The following is a 27,435-nucleotide window of genomic DNA, read 5'->3' as shown; positions in this document are numbered from 1 at the left end:
GCCATGAACAAGGCACAATTTATCCCTGCCTTGGTGGATTTAATGGGTTAAAATCTCCATCTCTTGTGCTACCTTTTTTGTCTCCACAGATGATAACTGCACCGACAACTTTACCCCTAACCAAGTGGCCCGAATGCATTGCTATTTGGACCTGGTCTATCAGCAGTGGACTGAAAGCAGAAAGCCCACCCCCATCCCTATCCCACCTATGATCATCGGACAGACCAACAAGTCCCTCACTATCCACTGGCTGCCTCCTCTTAGTGGAGTTGTATATGACAGGTGAGAGAGGCACTGGCCGTGGGTGAGCTGTTTTATTTCTCTGTGGTGTTTCATATAAATAAGAGGAAGACTATGAAGCCAGGGGAACTCCAATTTGGAACTATAAATGTGTGCACCACTGCTCAGAGCTGCTGCTCCAGCCTGCTCTGTTCTCATTGCTTTAGCAGAACTCTTGGGCTCTCTTGTGAGCCAGTGGCTCATCCTAAGTGCTCAATCCCCCTCAGGGAGACCTGGAGAGGCTGACCAATGTGACAGGGATAAATTGGCAGAACTGAGAGGGCATCTGCCATTTGCCTCTGTCAGCTGTTCCTTCGTGGCATGAGGGTGGAGTGGTGGCTTGCCACTTGTAGAGTGGTGTTGGGGGAAGGATTGCAGCATACTTCTCCAGGCACTTCTGGGTGTGGGTGGATGGGAGTGTGCCTACTGCCATAAGCTGTGCATCAGAGGGCTTCCCTGACTTCTGAGGGTGCTTCTGACACCTTCTCAGCCTCCTATGCCTCCCCCTCTTATGGCCACTACCTCATGGAATTGTTATCCTCTGCTTATTTTCCTATCTACCCCACTTGACTGGTAACTATTGGGGGAGGCAGGATTTTTTTTTGTCTCTTTGTCTCTTGCCCTGCCACAACAGACACCTAATATGTGTTCACTGAAGAAAAGCATTACACCTAAAACTTTCATTTATCTTTTGCATATTGGTTTGAAAGAATATCAGATAAACTGCTGTAGAAAGGAAAGGTAGGAAAATGAATGACATCTGATAATTGGTGGGGGATGAGAGAATATGGTTTCACTGAGAAGGACCAGAACCCCGTCTGTGACCTGTGCGGACTGACCTCTTTCAAAACCTACTGCTATATTCTAAATAATGACAGTCCCTTATCTATTGGTTGCACTGTACGTGAAGTGTTGTGCTAGGTATTTTCCTTGCACTTGTCTTATTTAGTCTTTGCAGTAAACACAGCTCCTGCTAAAGAAGTGAGAATTCTGAGGCATAGAGAAACATACAGTGGCAAGCCCAAGACCCCACAACTGACTAGAGGTGAACTGAGGAGTCCAGTGGAAATTCAGGAATAAGGAGCATGGAATGGATGATTTCTTTTAATTGAGAGTATTCTCATTTAGCACATCTCTTCTTCGTACCACACTTTCCCTCCGGGTGTCAGGCCTCAGCTAAAGAGAAGGGTGTCCCTGGAGCAAGTTTCCATGCCCTTCAGCTTTGCTGAAGGCCTAGGGAGAGCAGCAAGAGAGAGACAGGGATAGGAGGAAGCTGGTGAATCCTCTTTCACAGTGGTGTTTCAGCCTCTTGGGATCTTGATACCTGTCCCTGATACCTTGATACATACTTAGTGTGTGACACCACTTAGACCTCACAACCCTACAAAGTAGTTTCATAGTCATCAGTGCCCAAACCCTCATGGGCTCTGTTTGTGAGTCAGCCCACATCTATGTGATGTGTGTGAGAATCGTCTTCCTGCAAGTGTGACCTTGTGCAGCTTTGGTCGAACTGCCTGAACAGCAAGTCCTCTCTGGGTATGTGCAAACCAGAGTTTTACATCCGTTTATGTAACACATGTAAACAATTTAATCTGTGAATTCTCTCTCTGGTACAAACGTTACGATAAAGCAGACATCAGTACGGGTGTGCTGAGAGTCTGTTGGCAGAAAAGCCTGCAGTTTGCTTCCTTTTCTCAGCTAGGTGGACTGCAGTTTTGAGACCTCCCAACACGTGTGTCAGGGGGACTCGCGTCACATGCCCAGCGATTTGTGTCATGCTTGGAGTTGTGTTTACTCCACCCCAGCAGGTATTTGGAACCCTTATGTCAGAGAAGAGCCCCAGCTACGCACTTAGCAGCAGCCCCGGAAGGGCCAAGTGCATCAAAAGAATGAGCTTTGGAATTATGTTCACATTAGAAGTGAGCCCTGATTGGAGTCGGAGGTTGGATCTTAACTACACCTTTTAGTTTCCAAAGTATTGGACTCTCAATGATGTTTGGGAACTTGCTCAAAGGAATTAAGGAACTTGTTGTGACCTTAGGCAATTTACTTAACCTCTCTGGGCCTGAGTTTTCTCATTTGTAAACATAAGGTTATTACAGGAATTAGAAATCATTTATGAAAAGCACGACATAGTGGCACAATGCCAGTTATGTGAGGTATTTCAGAAATGGGAGCAGCTGTCGTAATCACTACCTTTATTTTATAATATTACTTTTGTGGCATATTACAAGATGTTATTCTTGTTTTCTTACCTTTTGAGAGACCCTGACTTGATGCCTCCATTTTCAGATGCGTCATTCACAAGTGGGCTTCTAAAAAGATTCTAAGGATCAGAGGCAAGCCCCATGAAGTGACTTTCCGTTATTATGTAGTAGCTATGATTGCGTCTACCTCTTCCAGTTACCTCAGTTACGGTACTTGTAGAACTTTTCATAAACTGTATTAATCACCTCATGGATATCCATAGAACAAGCATTCACAGAGGGACTGCTGGATCAAATCCCTGTGCTACCTTTCGGGAATATAAACAAGAATAGGGTTTTGTCTGGACCTGCTCACAGGCAAAGGAGAGGAAAGAATGGGAATGGAAATTCTCAACACCACATAGCAGAGTCCTGAGAGAGGAGCCAGCAGGTGAAGTGGGTGCACAGAGAAGGGAGTACTGGCCACTCAGAGGAGAGAGGCTTAAGTGCTACTGCAGAGCTTACACTTGAATGGTTCTTGAAGGGTAAGTAGGAGTTTGCTAAACAGAGAAGCTTGGAAAGGCTATTTGGCAGCAGAGAGAACAGCTCCATGTTTTATGGAGCTGAAGAGCATGATGTATTTGTGGAATGGTGATCTGTTCATTGTGCTGGAAATACAAAACCCAGAAAGGAACTGCAGTAAGTGAGGCTGGAGCTAGCTTGTGAAGGGCCTTGAGTCGTGATAAATAATTTGGATATATCCCCAAGGGCAATGGTGAGCCAAGATACGTTACATTTCACCTGACTTTTATTTTATGTAAGTGATTTAAAGTAGGGAGCTTAAAACATAAGGACACATATAGCTAATAAGTTTATGTGGGAAATTATTGTCTGTTTTAGTGGGGGAAATTCAAGGAGGCTTTGAATGACTTATTGAGAGTCAGTGTAGAAGGGAATTTTATGTTGAAAGATTCAGATTTTAATTGTTTGGTGTTTACTTAGTTCCTAGGACAGAAATTGCCCACTTTCATCTCCAAAGGCCTCTTTTATGACTTAGTTAAATTTTTCTGCTTCATGATCTTGAAATTTTCATGTCACTGAATATTGCAAAGATGAGATCCACACAAGAAAAAACGATTGAGATACAGTTGTTCTAGGTCCTTACTAACCATCAACCCCTCCCCTCCCCACACAAAAGTTTTTCTAATTTTCTTATCCCAACTCATCTGATGAACTCTCCTCATCTCCCATCTCCATCCCTTCATCTCCCCAGGGCCTCAGGCAGCATGTGTGGCGCTTGCACTGAAGATGGGACATTTCGTCAGTATGTGCACACAGCTTCCTCCCGGCGGGTGTGTGATTCCTCAGGTTATTGGACCCCAGAGGAGGCTGTGGGTAAAGTACCATGATGCTTTTTCTTTATACCCTGGTGACCACTGAGGATGGGGGTGGTGGTAAAGAGTGGAGTAGTGACATGGTGAGAAAAAGGCAGTGTGTGTGTGTGTGTGTGTGTGTGTGTGTGTGTGTGTGTGTGTGTCTTGTCTGTCTGTCTGTGTGTATGTGTTTTGGCTGGATATCTTCAGGAGCCTTGCAGAAACTGCCTGGTGCTGCTGTGTGCAGAATGTCCCATATGTGTCTAACATGGAGGCCCCATGGCTGTGGTGAAGCAGAGATCAGCATATAGGACAGAAGGGTGGAGAAGTCAGCTGAACTCAGGGTGTGACTTCAGGGTGAGATAGCTGGGAGGTGTAGTGTTATGTGTGCCTACTGGTCCTTGGAGCAGCCGTGCCACGTGACAGTATAAGCTGACCTCTTACTCCTATATATCTGGAGAGTAATAGAGAACACAGTGCAGAGAACACTCATGCACTGGCTGAGCGAGTCTGGGTGGGGTGGGGGGAACCAGGTGTTCCACACTGATCGTTCTCGTCTATGCTATTTTATGAGTCTGTTAATCACTGGTACTGGTTGTGCTTTGGATATGATCTGAGTTAGGCTCCAGGAAGCAGAAAATATTTTTTGTTATCTTTTTTTCTGTACCTCCCCTAACTTTTCAAATAGTCACACATTCACTCACATATGTACATTAATGCCCCTAAGATAAATTACAGCACGAATCTTTTCCCAGTTCAAGTCAGAAAATACTGTTGACAGGATTTTAGCACCTCCTGATGAATGGCTTGACTTCTTCCATCATCATCATCTTTAATGTTTACCTAATTATCATCTTTTTTCTTTGCCTTTAAAATATTAAGACACTAAAAACAATTAAATAAGATGTGTTGGGCAAAGTCCTGTTTGAATTAATCTGCATTCTTGATTGTGACATGAAAAAAGGAGAATATTGGTCTGAGAGTCTACAGTATCTGCAAGATATAATCCTGAGCTCCCAGTCACTCAAGTGACAGGGCTTCAGGGATAAATCTGGAAGGAGATAATTTACTTGATTGATTGTATATGACTTTTTTCAAGTGAGAATTTTCAGGGAAGAATGGAAAGTGAGTATAAAATTTACTGTTTTGGACTCTAAACAGAGATTCGCATTTCATAAAGAGCCATTTCGTGTGTGTGTGGCAAACAGTCTGTCCTGTGCTGGTGTTTTAATGCCTGTTTGATTCCCTGGCCCAGTATTTTTTTCTTTTTTAATTCTAGGGAGGAAAAAATTCAGTTATCTGAGAGAGGTAAAAGGAATTAGAAGTTCTACGTTCTAATTCTTGTGTCTTGAGGCAAACCAAGTCAACTTTTAGGGCTTCCATTTCATGCTTTAACATGAAGTCATAATAGAAACGTTTTGACTGTCAGTGCCACTGTTAGGCTGATTTCTAAGGACCTTTATTCTGCTAGTATTGGGGGCTTCATAATAATAGTTAAGAGACCAACAGAAGTTTTTAGGACTACTAACATTGGACTTCACAAGCATTAATTCATAAATCATTAATAAACTAAGTATATATGAATAATAAGAAATACTGGTCTTCCTTTACTTTGAAAGGGTGAGGAACCAGGTCATATTTAAAATATACACTATAAAAGTAATTGAATCTCTAATAGAGCTGGCACAAACACGTGTTTTTATAAATATGTCTAATGGGCACTACTTAACCACCAACCGTTTTCTAAATGCTATGGGGATTAGAAAACTAAAACAGACATATGCCCTGCTTAAGCATCATCTTCATGGTGAGAATTTTCTGGCTTCATAACCTAAAATAGCTCCCAGCCTCACCTCGTAATTCTGTATCCCTTATGTTCCTCCACTTGTCTTCACAGATATCATTACTACCTAGTATTATACTTTATATCCCTTTATATATTTATTGTTGCATCTGTCACTTTGTTGTAAGATATAGAAAGGCAAGACTTTCATCTCTCTTGTTCACTCCTCTATCTCTAATACCTAGATTAGTATCTCTAATACCTAAATTAGTTCTAATACCTACGTTAGAAGTACACTACCAATTTTTGTTGAATGAATGAATCAACTCATAATAAATGAATCAACTCACAGTATAGGTGAAAAACAATAAAAACCATAAAATGTAACACACCACACACACACACACATAGTTGCACACACATATTTTTGAAATTAATAATATGTGTTTATGTTTCCTGCTGTAGTTTCTCCCTGCGGCTACCTCCTTGCTCCCCATTCCTGAACTGAAAGGGAAATTGCAATATTTGAACTGGTTTTCTCTGGGCTTTGGGACATAATTCATTTTCCAAATTTTGAAGGGCTAAATACTTCTACTTTGGTAAATGTAGATATTTAATTTCTCTAGAACATTGTATAGATCTACACTGCCCTAGTAAGGCAGGGGTTAAACATTATCGCTTATTTTCTAAAAGAGGAAACTTAGGCATAGAAAGATGTGCCACAGCCACTCAGCTAAGGGCACAGGAGGCCTGACTCTGCTGGTTCTCGATTCAACACTCCCTCTTCAACTCCCCTCACACGACAGAAAAGAAAACCATTTGGGTAGATTATTTCCATGGAGCTGACTTTCATAGATTTGTGATATTTGATTTTTTATCATTACATTTTTATTTGGCTACTGAATCTTCATTTTTTTCCCACTCCATAGTATGTGTTTCTATTTCCTGCCTGCAGTTACCTCCCTGCTTACACATACCTGAACTGAAAGGGAAATTTCAATGTATGGTTTTAAAGTTCATCTAACCATCAGTTGAAAGGATTGCCAGGGTGGGATCTTAGGGAATGAAAGGAGTTTTGTGAAGAGCCCTACAAAGATTGCATGACAGGGTGAAATCATTGGTCTTCAGAAGCATTAATTTATCATAAGTTATGAATGGACTAATCACATGTAATTCTCTCCTCAAGGATTCTTTAAGGATATGACTTTTCTGCAGCAGCCTCATGTTTCCACCTAGGATGTGGGTTACTCCCTTCCCAATTCCTGGCTGGTTTCTGCTTGCTAAGGGCACCATGTACAGGAATGGGGTAACAAGAGTGTAATGCTTTTTACTTTTACAACTTTGTTCTTACTAGTACTTAAGATCTAACCTGCTGATGACCAACTTCTACAGGAATTCTAAGCGTTCTCTCTGTAGTTCCTCTTTCTGGCTGCTAAGGGCTACTCATTTTCTGACTTTTAATGGCTGCTACTGATGTATCTTTCTGCTGATCTCCCACCAGGGCCTCCTGATGTAGATCAGCCCTGCGAGCCGAGCTTACAGGCCTGGAGCCCTGAGGTCCACCTGTACCACATGAATATGACGGTCCCCTGCCCCACAGAAGGCTGTAGCCTGGAGCTGCTCTTCCAATACCCGGTCCAAGCTGACACCCTCACCCTGTGGGTCACTTCCTTCTTCCTGGACTCCTCGCAGGTCCTCTTTGACACAGAGATCTTGCTGGAAAACAAGGAGTCTGTGCACCTGGGCCCCTTAGACACTTTCTGTGACATCCCACTCACTATCAAACTGCACGTGGATGGGAAGGTCTCAGGGGTGAAAGTCTACACCTTCGATGAGAGGATAGAGATTGATGCAGCGCTCCTGACTTCTCAGCCCCACAGTCCTTTGTGCTCTGGCTGCAGGCCCGTGAGGTACCAGGTTCTCCGCGATCCCCCATTTGCCAGTGGTTTGCCCGTGGTGGTGACACATCCTCACAGGAAGTTCACGGACGTGTGAGTTTGGTAGCATGACTATGGGGCTTCCTGGGGCTCTGGGGGTGAGTTTTGTTACTTTTTCCCCGCTTTTTAATATTCAGTCATGCCCTTCATTGGAGGAATGTTTAGACTCTCAGAGGGGATTTTACTGTAAAGCGGCGTATCTGAGGTAAAGAAAAACACTTCCCAGAAAGGGGCAAGCAGGTGTCTGATTGCTGATGCCATCATCATGATTATGGACAAAACAGGTTAGTGTATGAGATGTTTCAGTTGAACTGAACATAATTGCCACAAATGAGTTGATAAGAATCACATACTCCTGTGATTGTCCTGTCTGGTGACAATTTAATTTCTAATTCTTTGCTTTAGCTGTCTGAACATCTGCCACAGACCCCATAACATTTATAAGGTATAGTCAGTTCTTCTATTGCTATGCAAGGAGGCCAAGGGCCCAGCAGACAAGACGATGCACTCAGTTCCATGACTCATACATGATATGCGTTTCATTCTTTCCCCTTCTCTCATTTCTCCCCCCCACCCCCCATCAACCAACTCTCTTTTATCTTTCTCCTCCAGCTCTCCTCTTTCTCTTAGTTCTGTCTTTTCTTCCTACCTTTAGTGAGTTCTGCTATGTTCCTGGCACTGCATGTTCAGTGCTAGGGGCACAGACTAAGATGAGGTCCTTACTACAAAGAACTCAATGTCTGGAGCAGGAGGCTGGTACCTCCAAAGGCAAATTCTCTCAACCGCATAAACTTCTTTGGAGACTGCCCTGAGGGCAGAACTAGGGCAAAACAAAGTTTTATCAGAGATGCTGTCAGTTAGTTTTTGCTGCATTAGAAATCATCACAAAATGTAGAGGGTTAAAACAACAAACATTATTTCCCATAGGTGGTTTGAGTGTTCTCATCTAGACTGACTTGGCTGGTGGTAGATGACCCAGGATGACCTCCCGCACAGCTGAGACAGCTGGCATGGCTGGAGAGATGAGGGCCTCTTTCCTCATGGTCTCTCAAGACTTGGCCTGGGCTTCTCATGATAGTGGAAGGGTTTCCAGCAGCAGAGAGGGCAAGCCCCAAATGCTTACACTTTTCAAATATTTGCTTTATGTTATTCATGATAATGTTCCACTAGCCAAAGCAAGTCACACAGCAATTTTAGACTCAATGGGTGGCAAAATAAACCCTCCCTTTTGATGAGAGAGGCAGCAAAGTCACATCATAGAAGGGTACATCGGGGACAGGGTAGTCATTTGGCAGTCTACCATAGCTACAAAAAAAATAGAGATAAATGTCCACCTTGAACTTCATTACATTTTTCTTCCCATATTTACCTGTCAATTAGAATTAGAAGGTAGTGAAATGACCAAAAAGCTAATACAAATGCAAAGGTAGCTTTAAAAAGAAAAAAGAAATGTCATTTTGAACTTCTTAAATAAGGCAGTTAAGATGACGTTTGTTATCTAGTTTGCTACACACACACACACACACACAAAGCTATACACAGTTTAAGGTCAATAATATCTCATTTTATAGATGAAAAATCTGAGGCTTAACTTTGATTTGGTTCAATAGCTAGTAAATAGCAAAATTGGAATTAAAATCCAATTTTTCAACTGGATCTCATTTTGATCCTCTTGCTTCAGTAACACTGCCTTTTACAAACTCAGATCCTGGAGGGCTTGGGCTACCTGCTGCTGAGTTTTTCCTCAAGAAAAATAAACACATGCTGATGTTTCCATCCAGTCCTTTCCCCAGCCACAGAAAAGTGTGAAGCTTTTATGCATGACTGGACAAGCAGTCTGACGGAAACCGCCTTGTAAAGGGAAACTGTCAGCATTGATTAGGATGTAAAATTGGTTTTGCTTTAGAAATATCTGGCATTCTCATAAGAGGTTTGCTTCCCTGGGGGATGTGGGGGTAACTAATTTGGAAATTTAAAAGACTTTAATATCTAGGTTTCTTTTCTATTTAAATATTTAAAAGCCAGCACAGAGGTTTTTAAAGATGTTTTTGAAACCCTGAGACATTTCCTGGTTGCTGGTTGCTGCATCAGCTGAGGGAGTGGAGGCTTTGTGGGTGAGCTGAAAAGTCTGTTAAAGAGGAGAGAACCATGTCAGAATACTGATGGCAGCCACTCATGGTAGTCCCAGCAACCCTTTGAGATCCTGTTTCACTAAGTAACTCCCATCCTAGCTTGACTTTGGTGATAGTTTTCCAATTAGGGTAGGCACTGGGCAAAATTAAGATGAAGACAGAATTTGTCTTTCGGATCAGAAGCTCCCCTTCTTGAGCCCTTTTCCTCTTCTCAGTGTCCTGCCTTTCACCCTCACCACACAATCAGTGCACTTGGGCTCTAGAGAGTCTGACAAGCTCCTTCCATCTCCAGGGTCAACTGATACGACTCCATTCCTGATACCTACATACTTTAATAGGTTTGGAGGTGAGCAGTTGTTTAACGCATTTCTAATTGTGGAACTTCTTGAATCCCCCAGATTGTGACCAAAGGTGTTCCTACCTTCTGTTATGAGACAGTTTATCTTACTCCTAAGGATTCAGTCTCCTCAAGACAAGAATTCTCTTGAGAGAAAACTATGATCGCAGACCCGAGAAGGGGGCCTTCCTGAGCCCAAACACTGAAGCTTTAATCTCCAGTTTCTTTGATTACTTTGATGATACAGAAGACTGGCTTTTAAATAGTTTTGTTTTGCTTTAACATGGTAAAAATGCACTTGAAATACCATCTTCCTAGATTGACTAGGACTGTTAAGTGTTAACACAGGAAGCGTTTACTGCACATTTACTCCGTACAACGCACAGGGATACAGAAATAAATATGGTTTCAAACCTTCTGGTAAGACTGTGCCCTGATCTTTGTTTTAGACAATGCAGCATATGTTTAACTTTTATGTTTCCCATAATATTTCCCTTCAACTTCTGCAAACCATCAATGAAGGACCCAGGGCATGTCTCACTTTGTGGCTGTAGTGGTCACAAACCCTTTGGTTTCCACAGGGAGGTCACACCTGGGCAGATGTATCGGTACCAAGTTCTAGCTGAAGCTGGAGGAGAACTGGGAGAAGCTTCGCCTCCTCTGAACCACATTCATGGAGCTCCTTATTGCGGAGATGGGAAGGTGTCAGAGTGAGTATTTTGTGTGTGTGTGTGTGTGTGTGTGTGTGTGTGTGTGTGTGTATCTGAGCAGGGACACTGCTCTGAACAGAAGTTTCAGGAGTTTGACTTGTTTTGGGAATGTAGGGAGCAAGGCACCATTTGATTCTAGTGTTGAAATTCTAAAATCCGGGACTTGGTTTTGTCAGGTCTTGAGATCTGGCATCTCTAAATAGTTATGGAGGAACCCACTTTTATAGCTAACCCCAGAGTATTGAGGTATTGAGACTGATTATCTGGGAGCCCCTTTTATGGCCTCAGCAAGCAACTGCTGGACAGTGATTCAGGGAAAGAATTTATGCAGAAGAAGTTTACTCATCAAATGATGCCGAAAGAGGATCTCTTTTGAACAAATGGCCTATTCTACTAACTAGTTGCGTGATCTGAGGAAATTCAGTATAGCTTTCGGATCTTCAGTTTCTCGTGTAAGCCTTAGTAGAACTGATAACAATATAATTTCCAGCTATTCTGTAAGCATCACCAAGGTAGAAATGGAGTCACTCTTTCTGTTTCTTAACATACCATGTTACTTTTCTTGTTGCCCTTTTGTGACATTAACAGAGAGGACTAATTCATTCATTCTGGTTTGCCTGGGACTTTCCCCGTTTTAGCACTAGAAATACCAAGTCCCAGGAAATCCTGGACAGTTGATCACCCTCCATCAACCTAATTTTAATCCTCATCTAGCCTTATTTATTACTTATATAAAGCTGCTGGGATTAGGAGGCTGGAAGACAGACACTGTGATTTGTCTTAGATTTTGCATCCTAATGAGATGGGTTATTTGTATTTTCCCAGACCAAGTGAAGATATATCATATCTTGAAGCCCTATTGGGAATCAATTCTGTAGCCTTTCTTGGGATTCCATCCCATCATTTAGCAGTCGTCAAACATTGTTTATCTCCTAAACATTGTTTATCTCCTAAACATTGTTTATCTCCTCAATCGTCTAAGATCCTGAAACTATAGTAAGTCTATTCCTTGTCATAGAAGTATAAACACTAAAATGTTCCCAGCCCTCGATAATATGTAGAAGCCATTGAAGTCACCTCAACCTTGCTCATGTGCTGTCCCTTGCCACCTAACTCAGCCTCAGCCTGCCACCTTCCCTCCTTCATTTCAAATCAAATTTCTCCCTGGGATGCTTCACATTGCAGAGGACAGGTCCACTTGATACTGTTGTTGTTTTCTCTGTTTTGGTTGCTTCATTTTAAACCTACAGCCCACCAGTTAATGTGTTGGGGGGCTGGGTAACCACTACTACACTGGCAGGACCCTCCTTGAACAAAACACTCTGCCCCCTGCCCTAGTGTCTTCCAAGGCAGCTGTCTAATGGTGGTCACCCTGCAGCCCCAGGGTGCCATTTCTGCCTGAAGCATGTGGGGCTGAAAGGGTTGGAGAGCTCTTTTCCTACCCTGGTTTTGCACATTCTCTCACGTGCCTTAAAGCAGCTTCATCTAAGGCAGCACTGCTTGGCTACTGGGTCTCATGAGGTTTCTTATCAAAATGTTCCTTGAAACTTCTGCCTGTCTTTTCTTCTCTGTGTAACTAGTGCTTCCATCCAATGAGAAGGTATGTAACTCCAAATCTGGCTTAACCAAAGGCACCACATTACACATAAAACAAGGAGCCATACAAATAATTAGTGATCACTTGGATATCACTTGTCAATAGGACCATCAAAACAAGCACAATGCAGGGCCCTGAAATTATAAACAGTATTCATACAGAAGTTACTCATTTCAATCTGTGCTGTTCAATATAGGAGCCGCCAACCATAGGTGGCTCTTTTTGCCTTTAAAATATACCAAATGCACCTAAAAATCTGAATACTGAATTTTATTTAATTTTAAGTAATTTACATTTAGTTTAAAAACCAAAACTCAATTTGGTTATTGGAAAATCTTCAAGTATATTTGGAACAACTTGGGCAGGTAAATCTTATGTTTCAACTATGGTATTATAAAATCTAAATACAGATCAAATAGTTAAATTCAGATGTGTTGTAAGTGAAAAATACACACTAGATTTCAAAGACTTAGTATGTAAAAATTATGTAACATGCCTCATTTTATACTGATTGCAGATTGAAATAATATTTTGAATATCTTGGGTTAGGTAAAATATAGTATTAAAACCAATTTTACCAGTTTCTTTTTACTTTTTAAATGACTACCAGAAAAATTAAAAATGTGACTTTCATTACATTTCTGTTGGGCCGCATGGCACAAGATGGTACATAGCATGCTTATACTGATTGTTTAGATTATCTTCAAAATGAAAATATAAAGTTGGCGACCTCCAAGATTATTCCTGGACCCCTTGTAGCAAAACACAGATGAAGGTTAATCTTCTCTCCACAAATAAGCACATTAAGGCATAAAGTATTTGGAGACTTCTTGGATATAGCATGCATTTAATTAGGTCCCCAGTATAGTCTCTTTTCATTGAACTGCATTGCATTTATATAGAAAAATGATTTGAAGTTTCCTTAATTTCTTCAATTATGTTGTTTTTATATCTCTTTTAGCCTTCTCCACTTCCAGTTTGCCAAGTAAAATATGATTACTATATCACTGTATTCATAGCATACATTTAATTCATTTTAAACCATTCTCATTTCTAATTATTTAATCTGTCATTCATCCTGGTGAAGAATACTTTAAACAATAGATTAGAGCTATTTGTGATGTTCTGGGTCTGAAAACACTTTAACATTCCAAATCCTTTATCTATTGAGTTAAAATATATGTCCATTTTGAGCATAAACAAAGTCAAGGAGAAAAAAAAGGGTAATCCTCATTCATTTTGCAATAACCAAATGTTGGTTCTTTCATAGGAGCATCAACCCAAACTTATCTATTTTGTTTCTATAAGTTGCTTCATGTCCCTTTCACTATAAACTAACTCACCCACCTCAATTCAAATTTTGTCATCTGTTGTATTAGCATTTGAGATTGGAAACAAAGACGTTTTTCTTCTCTTAGCGTTTGTTTCTTCCCTGCAATATATGTTAGCTGTCACCAGGTGGTAGTAGGGAGTAAAGACAGGGACCTGAGCCCTAGAGGTGCCCTAGACGGAGAGATGGCCCCATAGGGCTACTTAAGTCTCTGGGTATATGAACAGGAGATTGAATTTTACAAAATCTTAATTTTTATAACAACGGGACCTTTATGTAACAAAACAATGAAAGCATAAAGAAATACTAGATAAAAATGAATAGATGAAACCACAGAGACAGGCAGGCTTTCTTCTTACCGTTGTCAGCTATTTTAAGCCTTTATTCATTATAGGGCTGGCAGGGCTTTTCTAAGCTTAAGACCCTCTCCCGAAACGCCATCAAGACCCTCATGGATCTCCTAGATGTTTCTGCGCCATGAGCTACCTGACTTCCAGGAATTCCCACAACCCACTGGATATGCCAATCAACAATCATTGAATAAATTGTATCTACTTTATATATCCGTATGTTTGTTTCTATTTTCTGTAAAAGCATTCTTCTAGCTCCTACTTTTTTCCAACTTGCACTTTTTAATATATACTGAGAAATTGTAAGAATTTTAAACAATGGTAGCTAAACAAGAAAAATTATTTTTTTGTGTTATATATGCATGTATATTTTACCCTCTAGGAGCCTGGGAGAAGAGTGTGATGATGGAGACCTTGTGAGTGGAGATGGCTGCTCTAAGGCATGTGAGCTGGAGGAAGGTTTCAACTGTGTAGGTAAGTTCAGAGTTCCAGTCTAAGATTGTGTCCTACTTTTAGAGGTGTATTATTTTGTAAGTTTTTGATACCTTGTAACATCTAGCTTAGTGATAATAATAACCTTTGATGTGTCCCTTGTATGCCAGACATGAATTGTTTCACAGGTATTATCTCATTCAATCCTTAGAATAATTGTGGGGAAACCAAAGTGAGCTTAAATAACTTGATTTCATTTATGCAGCTAGAAGTGGTAAAGTCAGCATTTGAACTAAGGAAGTAGAGCTTAAATTTGAACTAAGGAAGCAGAGCTTAAATAACTTGATTTCGTTTATGCAGCTAGAAGTAGTAAAGTCAGCATTTGAACTAAGGAAGTACAGCTCTAGAATCTGCATTGTAAACCACTAGATTATTCTGCTTCCTAGTTTAATGTTACCAAAGATTTCTCTTGGGTCCTCCAGGGTAACGCCAATATGTCAGGTAAGTAGCACAATTATATGGACTCTACATACAAATTACGGTAAGGAAACATTCTAAGCCAAAGCAAAGGCAAGACATATTTTGGTGACTGTGTGTCATAGATTCAATCATGAAGAATAACAGGATCCTAACACATTTTAGCCTTGGAGAATCACTGGTAAAAATTTTAACTCTAGAGTATAAGGTGCTTTTTACTCTAGACTCTTGCCACTCCGGGGAGGCAGTCTACAACACTTTTCCAATTCTGATTAAAGCTATCATCACCAGGTTCCTTAGATGCATATGTTTTCCATTGTCATCTACATAGATTGCAATTATTTGGTGGAGCATAACCACACATCGAAGTTTTTTTAAATAGCAGTGCATTTAAAACTATTTTAAAGTCTTGAAATCTTAAGATAAAGTAGAATGTGATTACAATTATGTATAATTTATTAAGGTGTTAAGTACTATACAGAATATACAAATGTCCCTGCTCTGCAGAGCCAGACCTGAATCATAGAATGTTGGTGGTCCTCTCTCCATACATTCATCCATCCATCCATTTGAAAAAGGCCCATTGTGTACTATGTGTTCAGTGGTACCATGTATTCTGTGCATGTTGTGTACCATGAGTCTGATCGAGCCCCTGATCCTTTCCTGAGTACGAGTTTATCAGTGACTTAGAGCACAGCTTCTGTCTTACATAAATGCCTCCTACCAAAGCATGAGAGATGAGTTTCTAGCTTCTGCTTACCTAACTCTAGCAGTGAAGAATGCACGTTGAAACAGACCATTCTGTTTACAAATGGCCTTATCTGTTGTAAATTTTTTTCCTTTTTTCCAGTTTGGAAACTGAGGCTCAGAACATTTTAGTGACTCATCCAAGGGCATACAATGAAATCTTTGCAGAGCCAGCCCTGGAACTCAGCTCTCCTCATGCTTAATCAAGTGCATTTTCCCTGCTATGAAACTACAGAGGATATATATATATTTTTTCTGTTTTATTTGACTACCATTCAGATATTTGAAATACCTCTCCATTATTCTCCTTTCCAATCCAAACATCCCCTCATGTGATTAGGATTCCAGACCCTTTCTTATTTACCCCAAACTGGCATGCTTCATGTGGTCAATGCCCAGAAGGAAATCCAATACTCCAGATGTGGTCTGGCTATGCAGAATACATTGAACCGATTACCTCCCTCTTCTGTACACAAGTATTTGTTAACACAACCTCTGTTAGCATTATTTCTTTTTGGTAGCCACATAGTAGTCTCATATTAAATACAATGTATATTCTCCAAACACTAAACTTTCCTCAGTGCAGCTCAAGTCTTATTTAACTTAGAAGGAGACCTTATATTGTGTCTATCACATTTGATCTCATAAAGTTTGGCTATTTCCTTCAACCCCAGTAAGACTATATTTAAATGGTTTTAACTATACAGGGTAAGGTTAAAATGGTATATTCCAACATTAAACTTTTTTTTAGTGAATCGTAAGTTCATCATATGCTAAGCACATAGTTATATTCCATTATTTCTCAAAAGTTCAGGTTTGAAGAAACCATTGTAAAATATATTTTTAAAGTATTCAGTTATTTTCAGATGAATTTGAAAGAAACATAAACAAAAATTTTAAGTCTGTGCTCAAAAAAATAGAGACAAGAAGCAAGAAGAGTAGTTACTGGGTTATAAGTAGAAAAACAAAACAAAACTATACACACACGTAAAGAGAGAGAGAATTATCATGGGAAAGTCATTCCAAAAGCACATACATTGGCTTTGGAGAGTGCTTTGAGTAGGTTTGATGAAACGTATGAGTTGAAAGCCCAAAATAGATTTTCAACCAAGTCCTGTGGACAGTGGCTTGTATCTGGCAAGTAGAGATAGATTTACCACAGAAGGGTCTTAGAGGAAATTATTAAGAGAATAATTAATAACTATATGTTGATGGACAGCTGGCAAATTACTGGAATGGTCCTGTGGTATTGCTATGAAGAATTGAACATGAAAAAAAGGAAATAGTAACAGTAAATTTTAGTAATGCTCTCACTGAATATATACCTAGGTGTTATTTTGAATCTTAATCTTATTTTCATGTCCTATTTTTTAAGTAGAAAATAGAAATTTGAATTGTTCCATTAATATTAATTGCCTCATATTTTGGTAAAAAATGCAACAGAACTTAAATGGCTTTGTAAGTGTTTCTCAGCTATCTACATTTGAAGGCACTGTGTCTATGTATCTACAAAGAGTCAGTGCTATTCATTTACTAGGAGTTATTATATGAACAAGAATGGAACTTGTCCAGTGCATACCAGCTGGCTTTACAACCCCAGTATATTTTCTCAGATATTCGTTTCTCACCTGTTTGCTTTTGAAGACAGCCCCTCTGTCTTAGTTTGAGGCAGTGTGGAGTAATAGCTGTTGAACCTTCATTCTGGCTCTTGGATTTAAGCCTGACTCAAATTAATGCTCTATTGCTTACCATTCAAGGGTCCTTTATGAAGTCACATAAAATCACTGAGACTCAGGCTTCCTATCATAAAAGAAACAAAATACAAACCTCACAGGGTTGTTCTAAGACTAAAAAAAAATTAATACATATGTAACCCTCATAAGCCTGGAGCCTATATTTTCCAGTTTAATAGCAGTCACGCAGTTGAAGAAACACAAGCAACAAAAAGTGATTGAGAAAAATCCCCCCTAATACTTTAATATTTCAAAAACTATGAAAAAGATTCAAATATATAATATATGTTAGGATTTATTTATATTCGTTTCTTCTTTTACCTATATTATATCTCTAGCTTCCCCTAAATATCTTACTCAACTATTACTTAAAATTTCTTTCCACACCCAGCCTACAGCTGCTTTTTTTCTCCCTGTTCTTTCTTCCCTGATCTCAACCCTTTCTGTACTTTTATAATGTAGATGGTTTCTGCCTTTCTCCCAGTGAGAAAAAAATCCTTCTTCTTTAGGGATGTGTGGGATGTATGTGTATCTGTGTGTTTGGGGTAGGCACTAGACTGGCAGGCAATTGCAGAATTCTCTTTAGTGGGCTGGAGAAGAAATGTCGTGGACATTCCCATGTTCATTTTTATCATGACATTTATGAAAACACTCTTTCTGTGTCACACAATATTTCTTGGCAGGAGAGCCCAGCCTTTGCTACATGTATGAGGGAGATGGCATATGTGAACCTTTTGAGAGAAAAACCAGCATTGTAGACTGTGGCATCTACACTCCCAAAGGATACTTGGATCAGTGGGCTACCCAGGCTTACTCCTCTCGTGAAGATAAGAAGAAGTGTCCTGTTTTTTTGGTAACTGGAGAACCTCATTCCCTGGTAAGTTAAGCCAGATGAATAGAGTCGAGGCTGTGCAAATTGTAAAGTGACTCCCCCATGCTTACACTTGGGGTCTGTGTTTGGATAATTAAAAGAAGAAAAAGAAGAAGAAAGGAGTTAGAAGGCCTAGGCAACATTACTGGATCTACCAGCATTGCTATTATAATTACATGATGTTGGACAAGTCACTTAACCTCTCTGGGACCCAATGTTCTCACATGGAAAATGGGTATAGTAACACCTTTTTCATGTTCAGTGGTTTACTACAGTGATCAAATAAGCTTTAAAGTGTGTATTGAGGATCAAAGTATAAATTGATTTAAAGAAGTTTTATTATTGAAGAAACTGTAGAGTTTTTGCTAGAAGTAAATCCTTGGGTATATAATTTTTTTTCTGAATATCCACCTAAATAGATAGGAGATCCTCTGACAGATCTAAAATGCTATACCAATGACATCTATGAGATAACGTTGAAGACTGAAAAGAAGATTAAAGGCTCACGACTCTTGGGACCCATTCTAGATGCTTCTGTTGCAAAATAAACTCTTCCATTTATTAGAATAGGCAATACAGTCCTTTCACAGAAGTGAGATGTAGGCCTCTAGATAGTTTAGGCCAGAGTGAAATAATATGATTTTATACTTGAGAAGACATCTTTGAAGAGATTGAGGAGCCAGCTAAGGTTGATGCTCCAGTTCAAGGATTTCATCAAGGACCCAGGGTCTTCTAGATTCCAGCTCTTTCATCCTCGAGTGCAGCCTTCTTCCTCCTGCTCAAAACATGGCTGCAGTTCTCCTAGGTGTGAAATCAGCATTTCAAGGAAGGAGGGGACAGGCCAAAGGGAAATAGGTGCATGTCAGCTGAGTCTTTCCCTTTTTATTGGGAAAATGATAGCTTTTCTGGACATTCTACACAATAAACTTCCACCCGCCTCTTACTGGTCAGATCTAGGCCACTTCATCACCTTTAGTTGTAAGGAACCCTAGGGAGATGAGCGTTTATAACCAGATACACTGTTGCCTTGAACAAAATTGGAGTTTATTAATAAAAAAGTAAGGGGAAATAGATACCAGTCAGCAGCTAGCCATTTCTGCCACACTCTCTCAGCCTAAATTCTGGCATCTTGCTCCTTCAAGTCCTGGCATCCGATGACAGAAAGCCAGGGAAGTTGGGAGATTCTGAGGTAATGACCGCTCTCTGAAGTGGCTTTTAGTCTAGCCTGTCTGTCTTCCCTAAGTGAAGTGGGAGAAATTTCCTGGAGTTTTATTTCTCTGGCTCCTTTACTTAGCTGAATCCTCAGTGGTTCCCCAACTCAGTAGCCTCACTTTTGGGGCAGTGGATGCTGCCTGGTAAGGGCTTCATCATCACCCCAGACAGACTCCCCTGCTTTTTCCTGGGGCAGTTACCTGAAATATGCCAGGACTATTTGTAACCACCCAGTGGGCAAGACCCCTGGGCTGAAGATAAACTGAGGCCTGTTGTGTTTTCTACCCTTGTAAGTTATATCTTGATGTTAAAGAGAGCACTGAGAAATTCTTCAATGTTGAGAAAAATTTTCTGCCAATAATGTGATCATTAGGCATTCAGAAAGAGAGAAAAACTTTGCTATGAGCTGGAGAGTTTCATTGTCCTTATATCTTCACACTCCATACTTCAAATTGTTGGTTGAAATTGTATTTCAGATTTGCACATCATACCATCCAGATTTACCCAACCACCGTCCCCTAACTGGCTGGTTTCCCTGTGTTGCCAATGAAAATGAAACTCAGGATGACAGGAGTGAGCAGCCAGAAGGTAGCCTGAAGAAAGAGGATGAGGTTTGGCTCAAAGTAAGTGGCCCAAATGTTTCTTTTGTGCGTGTGAAAGGTGTAAGCATGTGTGTGTGGGTGTGTGTGTAAATGGTGCATTTGGATGACCTGTCAGAAAATTTTCTTTTGTTATCTCAAAGTGTTAATATTGAGTTTATTTTCACCTCTCTGAATTGTGGACTTCTTTCTGTTAATACATGAGTAATCAGTTTATCAAAGTGTAACATACACACAGAAAAGTACAAAAATCAGAAATACACAGCTCAATGAATTTTTGCGAAGTGAACATCCTTTCTAATCACAACACAGATCAAGAAATAGGACATTTCCATCACCGCCCCCCTACAAGGCTCTCTCATGTCCCCTCTTAGTTATTACACCACTGAGGTGGATCTATTTCTATTTCTATCATCATAGATTAGTTTTGTCTGTTTTTGAAATTTATAGGAAAATGCTTTACAGTATATACTCTTTGCAACTGATTCTTTCTTATTTGGCATTCTATTTGTGGGATTCATTCATGCTGCTTCACTTAGCAGTAGTGTTCATTTTCATTGTGGTATAAGCATTGCACTGTATGAAAACGCCACCATATATTTAACCATTCTAATAGTGATGAATATTTGAATTATTTCTGGTTTTTCTCTATTATGCTATTATAAGTCATTCTGCTATAAGCATTTCTGTACATTTTTGTGGTGAATGTGTATAAACAGATGGGTATATTTGGAACTGCCAGATCACAAGTAGGCCAGCTTTGGTAAATAATCCCAAATAATTTTCCACAGTGGTTGTACTAATTTATACTCCCACCAGATGTTTTGAGTGTTTCAAATGTTTCACATTTTCATCAACATTTGGTATTTTAAGTCTCATTTTAATGTTTTATTGAATATGTAAAGATATTGCCCTGTGGTTTCAGTTTGTATTTGCATGATAACTAATGAGATTGGGAGCCTTTCATATGTATATCAGCTACTCGTACATATTTTTTAAGAGCATAGTCAAGTCTTTTGTTCAATTTTCCATTGAGTTGTCTGTCATTTTCTTCATAATTTATATAATTTCATCATAATTGTATGCATGTTAATTATTTTTCAGCAATATGCTCTTTCATATCTTCTAACACTATGACTAATTTTTCTTGCTCATAAACACATCTTTAGACGAACTGAAGTTCTTTTTTTTTTTTTTTCAAGAGACGGGGTCTCGCTCTGTTTTCCAGGCTGGAATGCAGTGGTGCCATCATAGCTTACTATAGTCTTGAACTCCTGGGCTCAAGAGATCCTCCCACCTCAGCCTCCCAAGTAGCTAGGACAACAGTTGCTTGCCACTACACCCAGCTAATTTTTAAATTTTATATAGAGATGGAGTCTAGAAAAGGCACCAACTCCTGCCAGTATCTAACATCAAACTCAAGTTAACCAAAGCCTCTTCTTTAAACCTGAGCAAAGGGATAATCAAAGTAAACTGCTTTCATGAGACACAGGGGCAAGCTTGTATTCACTTAATAATTTTGCCTTTACCTAAATTAATATAACTTATTATAGTCCTTAATACCAAATAATTTAAATGTTTAGCTACCTGTGAAATTCCTTTCCTGTCATTTTCAAAACTAGGCTGGACTTATGACCTTTTTGTTGAAAGCATTGCTAATTCTTTATATTTTATTTTGCCTCTAAAATGTAAAACTGTTCAATCCCCCCAGGCCCAAAAACAATTATGGAAGAAGTGGGCGTGTGAGATTATACGGACCAGATTTCGAGAGATAAAATTAATTGAGACCCTCCAAATCAAAGACAGGCACATAGATGCTAACAAAATTCTTGTGTTTTACATAACTAATTACTACAAGCCAAGATTATAGTAACTCAACACACATAAATTAGTTTTATAACTTTATTTTTTGACTTTCAGTTTTGACTCTTATATTACTTAAAAGAGGTTTAAGAGTTAATAAGTGTCTGCCCACCTTCGTTTCCATCTGGCCTAAAACAATTAATTAGCTATAAGTCTTTTAACTCTAAGTCCCTTGACCATAGGGATCCCAACAAAGGACATAATGGACCTGGGGCAGATAGCACACCACCCCAGCATCAGGGTGAGACAAGAGGAAAGCTTGACTATTAATACTATTTCTGGAGTGCCTTGACAAAAAGGGAAAATATAAACTGGAAAAAAAAAATCCATAGGCCCTCTACACACTGAGTAGATCCCCCGCTTTGGCCAAAGGAAATCCCCTCCAAACACTAAAAAATCTAATTCAAGCCTAATGAGAAATAAAGGGTCAGACACACCTCACTATGCTCCCAACCCCTAATGTTTAAGCCAGGATTAGAGGCCATTCCAAATTATAACAATAAAGTATTGCCCTTTCCTACACAAAAAAGAATACTTTTTCTCTTCAATCAGGAGACTTAGCCTTACTGGGAGAGAGAAAAAAAAAAAGGATACCTTAAGGATCAATTACAACCAAAATGGAAGGGCCCCTATCAAGTATTATTAAATACCCTCACCATATTAAACCTTTAAAACATAACTACTTGGGTACACCTCCCCAGAATAAAATGTGTTTTTTTATGAGTCACAGGCACCATAACGTACATCTGGGGAAGAAGCCATGACCTTTGAAAGACCTCCGCTACCTATTTAAAATAACACACGGCTAAAAGTAATAACATGATACTGTGGATGGGAATAGGAGCATTAATTCTTCTCTTCTTCTTGATTATATTTCTTTTCTATCACTTTGGCCAACTACCTTCTCCTAGAAAACACCTCTTGTATCCTTGTTGGGTGTAGAGACACTTCTAAGGCCCAACTAGACACCATGTTGGCACTATTAATCCTGTTTGCTCTCTCAATTAACCTAATCCAGGGTGGGTGGGAGCAAAACTCTATAATAAAATATTTCAAAAATTATAGCATCAGGGAATCGGCTTTGTGATTACTAAATTTGTCATCAACATTTCCAGAATAGCAAATTCCACTTTCTGGCCTATCCAGAAAAATCTCATGGCCATCTCCCCAGACCTCCTGACTAATCACTGCAATCTCAAAGTACCCAGTCCCCTACTTGTTAGGTGAAACTCTTCCCCACTTAATGGATTCCACGTAAACCCCCTGCCACTATTACCCAGACCTGGAAAGTTGGCTATCTTTACCTCTAGTGCACTAATAATTCTATCTTTTGTACCTACTGTTGTGTTAATGACACAAAAACAAAAGTTTCCCTTCAGTGTTCTAATCTAACTCTAAGTTGTCAAGTTCCCAAGGTCGTAGCAAGGTAAATGGGATTCCACTTGTGTGCAAAAAATCTGTTTGTAGGTCTTCTCCTCGATCAAAACACACAGGGGAAAAGCAACTGCCTAATTGGGGAAGGTGGAAGCACAACCCCCTTCTAAAGAGCAAGGATAGTTTGACCACCCCCACTGGAGCAGGGGAGAAATATCTCTACAGACCCAACTTGGCTGCAAAGGATAGACATCACATCTTGTGGAACCTCTGTGCCCCAACTGGGCTCATTTTTGTTTGTGGTCATGAGTGGGAAACATTCATATCTCATAACCATTCCCGACTTGCTGGGGAGCCACATGTTCTTTTAGGCATAGCTTTCCCTTATATATCAAAAAGGTGAAATGGGTAAATATACATTAGCCATGCTTACCCCTGTGGAGATCACTGTCTATAACCCCTTAAGACCCAGGAATACCAGAAATAAATGAGCAATAGGGTTGATTCTGGCAGGAATTGGGGCAGCAATAAGACTAATGGACCCCTGGGGTGGCTTTGCCTACCATGAGTTAGCCCTGAAATGCTTGACTCAAACCCTACAGTCATTAGCCACCAACACAGATTAGGCATTAAAGAAAATTCAAAAATTCCTAGACTCTTGGGCAAATATAATTCTTGATAACAAACTAGTGCTGGATTATTTAGTAGCTTATTAAGCTCTTGGGCAAATATGATTCTTGATAACAAACTAGTGCTGAATTATTTAGTAGATTATTAAACAAGGCAAGTCTATGCAGTTATTAATAAAATCTATACATATATTAATATTAATAACTTTAAACAGATTGAGGTTAACCTTCAAAAAAATCTATGAACAAACTACCTGATAACATAAATACAATGAGGACACTGGCCCCAGCTGTATTTGGTTGACTATCAAAAATGTTCTCCCAAGTCTTACCTGGTTCTTACCTCTCCTAGGACTTTTATTATAAAAGCTAATGATAGCTTTCTTGTTATTACTAGTTTTTGTCCTTTGCTAATTTAACCTCTTTCTTCTTTTTTTTGTTTTTTTGAGATGGAATCTCGCTCTGGCTCTGTCGCCCAGGCTGGAGTGCAATGGCAGGATCTTGGCTCACTGCAACCTCTGCCTCTTGGTTTTAAGCAATTCTCCTGCCCCAGCCTCCCGAGTAGCTGGAATTACAGGTGCCCACCATTACACCCGGCTAATTTTTGTATTTTTAGTAGAGATGGGGTTTCACCATGTTAGTCAGGCTGGTCTCGAACTCCTGACCTCAGGTGATCCGCCTGCCTCGGCCTCCCAAAGTGCTAGGAAAACAGGCACGAGCCACTGCACTCAACCTTAATTTAAGCTCTTAAGAAAGTTTGTATCTTCTAGATTACAACAATTCCATGTAAAAATGATAGCGGCAAAAGGCTTCCAACCCATTCCATCTTCTGAGTCGAAAAATAAAAACACCCTCCCTTTAGGCCCCTTAGGCCAACTATCCAAAGATTTTTCTTCCCCCATTGCTAGGCAGAAAGCAAAGTAAAATTAGCAGAAAGCACTCAGAGAAGATAAACCTCCACCCTTCTGCAGCCCCCTAAGGATTAAGGAGGAGTATCTAATATCTGAGGGGGGTGGGTAAGGTAGAAGATCAGTAGGACTTGTTTTGTAAGCATTGGTCAGGGCCCTGCTAATCACAGCAGGATCTGGTTGAAACAGGCTACAGTGAAGAAGCCAGCCAAAACCAGCAGATGGCAATAAAAGTGACCTCTAGTTGCCCTCACTGCTCATTAGCATAAAGACACTTCCAGCAGCACCATGGCAGTTTATAAATGCCATGGCAGCATGCTATGGCAATGACCCAAAAGTTACCCTATATAGTTCTGAAAACTCCTTGCCCCTTTTCCAGAAAGTTCTGAATAGCCCATCTCTTAATTAGCATATAATTAAAAGTGGGTATAAATATGACTGCCAAAAGCTCCTAGGCTGCTACTCTAAGAACACTGTCTATGGGGTAGCCCTGCTGTGAGAGGAGTGATACCTCTGCTGCCTCTTCATAAAAACTGCTGTCTAACACCACTGGCTCACCTTTAAGTTCTTTCCTGGGCAAAGCCAAAACCTCTCCTTGGCTAAGTCCCAATCTGGGGCCTTGCCTGCCCTGCATCAATTTTCTGAGAAAGTGGAGTTGAATTTTATCAAATGCTTTTCCTGCATCTATTGAGATGATATTTTTGTCTCTTTGTTCTGTTACTATATTAACTCACATTAAAAAAAAATTTTAATGTTAAACCAACCTAAGATATTTGGAAAACCAACAACCAATCACATAGTTTTGAATTCTGTTTGAGAATATATTGTTGGTTTTTCATCTACATTCATTAGAGTTTGGCCCTAATTTTCTTTATTTTACTATCTTGTCAGGTTTTATGATCAAAACTAAATAAATAAGTTTCTTAAATAAGTTTCTTTTTTCTCCAGTTCTCAGTTCTATGAAATATTTTGTGTAAGGTTGGTGTTAATTTTTTGAGGATTCATTAGTGAAACTATCTGAGCCTGGAGTTTTCTTTGAGGAAAAAAATACAATTATAGATGAAAATTATAAAACAAAGGTGGAGAAATTTGTGTTTTCTACTTATCTTAAGTCAATTTTAATAAGTTGGGTTTTTCAAATAATTTGTCCATTAAAAAAATCTAAAATATCAAATTAAGTTTTTCATAATATTCTGCTATTTTCTTTGTTATATTTCTACAGAATCTGGTATACTTTTTTACTCATGGTATTGTTAGTTTGTGGCTTATCTCTTTTATTTTTACTGCTCAGTCTTGCTAGAGAGTTATCATTTTCATTAACCTTTTATTAATCTTTTTATATGACCAACCGAAGATATATATGATCTTATTTTTCATTATTTCCTTTATATTTGCATTAACTTGTTCTTTTTCTAGTAATTTGAGGTGATGCATAGGTAATTGATTTTTGTCCTGTTTTTAAATTTTATACATGAAGGCCATACATTTCCTTTTAAACATGACTTTAGCTACATTTCATAAGTTTTCACACCTTATTTCTGTTATCATTCAATTCAAACCAATTTTCTTCTTTTCATTGTTATTTCTTTTTTTACTCCTGAGTTATTTATAAGTGTGCTGTTTAACTTGAAAACATATGTGGATTTGGGATTACTTTTTTTAAAAAAAACTTATAGCTAGATTCTTCTGTGGTCAAAAATATATTCTATGTTTCAATTCTTTGAAATTTGTTGAGCCTTGAATTATGGATCAGTCTATGGTCAATATTAGTAAGTATTACATGTACTTTGAGAGGAATGTGTGGTCTGCAATTGTTGGATAAAACATTCCATATATTTAAAATGTCCTATTTGTCGATCGTGTTGTTGAAATTTCCTATATTATGTATATTTTGTATATATTGATTTTTCCCAATATTTTGTGTACTGTTTCCATCAGGTACTGAGAGATGTGTATTATATTCCTCCAACAAAATCTTGGACTTGTTTGTTTCTCTTTTAGTTTTGCCATTTTTGAGACATTTAGAGGCTATATTATTAAATGTGAAGGCAGTCTTTCTTTACTTTGCCTGGTAGTGTGAAACCACAAAATGACTATACAAGTTGCAACTATGCAATGTAACCTTAATAATCAATGGGAAAAATTACAATTATTTCATGATATATAAAAGGTTTTTTTGTAACATTAAATGCTCTCTTATTTTTAGTTATAAGTATGTAGAAAAATGGAAAAACAACTAGTGAAACTGATATTTAGTTCACTAGAATTTGAAACAGAAACACAAAGAAATAAAGTGTTTCCTTTTTTGTGGAAAAAAAAAAACTTACGAAGACTAGGTTAAACATTGTTTACTTTTTCCTCTTTATATGACTTACATTACAAAGCAAGCAGTTCTTCTGTGTGTTGATGAATTGTCATGTTTCTTGTGAAGTTTGAATCCACTTCCAGCTTTTTATCCTTTGCACTTTCAATGTTATGAAATATCTCTGAGAGTTCCTTTAACATACGCTTTTTTCTTGACATCACTTCTGGGACAGCTTCTTCCTTTTTGTCACAACTTATTTTTTCATTTATAT

General features: G+C 39.1%; 1 protein-coding gene across 1 annotated transcript in view; it reads left to right on the top strand.

The window, feature by feature from the left end:
• The window catches only part of PAPPA2 (pappalysin 2), a 302,229-nt gene that overhangs the window by 147,253 nt on the left and 127,541 nt on the right, over positions 1-27,435 (top strand). Inside the window, exons 5-11 of the mRNA XM_037985912.2 lie at positions 90-282; positions 3,739-3,860; positions 7,123-7,612; positions 10,609-10,737; positions 14,397-14,488; positions 18,087-18,280; positions 19,963-20,109. Of these exons, the coding sequence (XP_037841840.2) occupies positions 90-282; positions 3,739-3,860; positions 7,123-7,612; positions 10,609-10,737; positions 14,397-14,488; positions 18,087-18,280; positions 19,963-20,109 (1,367 nt within the window). The remainder of the gene's footprint in view (positions 1-89; positions 283-3,738; positions 3,861-7,122; positions 7,613-10,608; positions 10,738-14,396; positions 14,489-18,086; positions 18,281-19,962; positions 20,110-27,435) is intronic.

Source organism: Chlorocebus sabaeus, chromosome 25, assembly GCF_047675955.1.
Source record: "Chlorocebus sabaeus isolate Y175 chromosome 25, mChlSab1.0.hap1, whole genome shotgun sequence".
Lineage (NCBI taxonomy): Eukaryota > Metazoa > Chordata > Mammalia > Primates > Cercopithecidae > Chlorocebus > Chlorocebus sabaeus.
The sequence above is the reverse complement of the archived record's forward strand: the minus strand, read 5'-3'. Positions and strand labels throughout refer to the sequence as shown.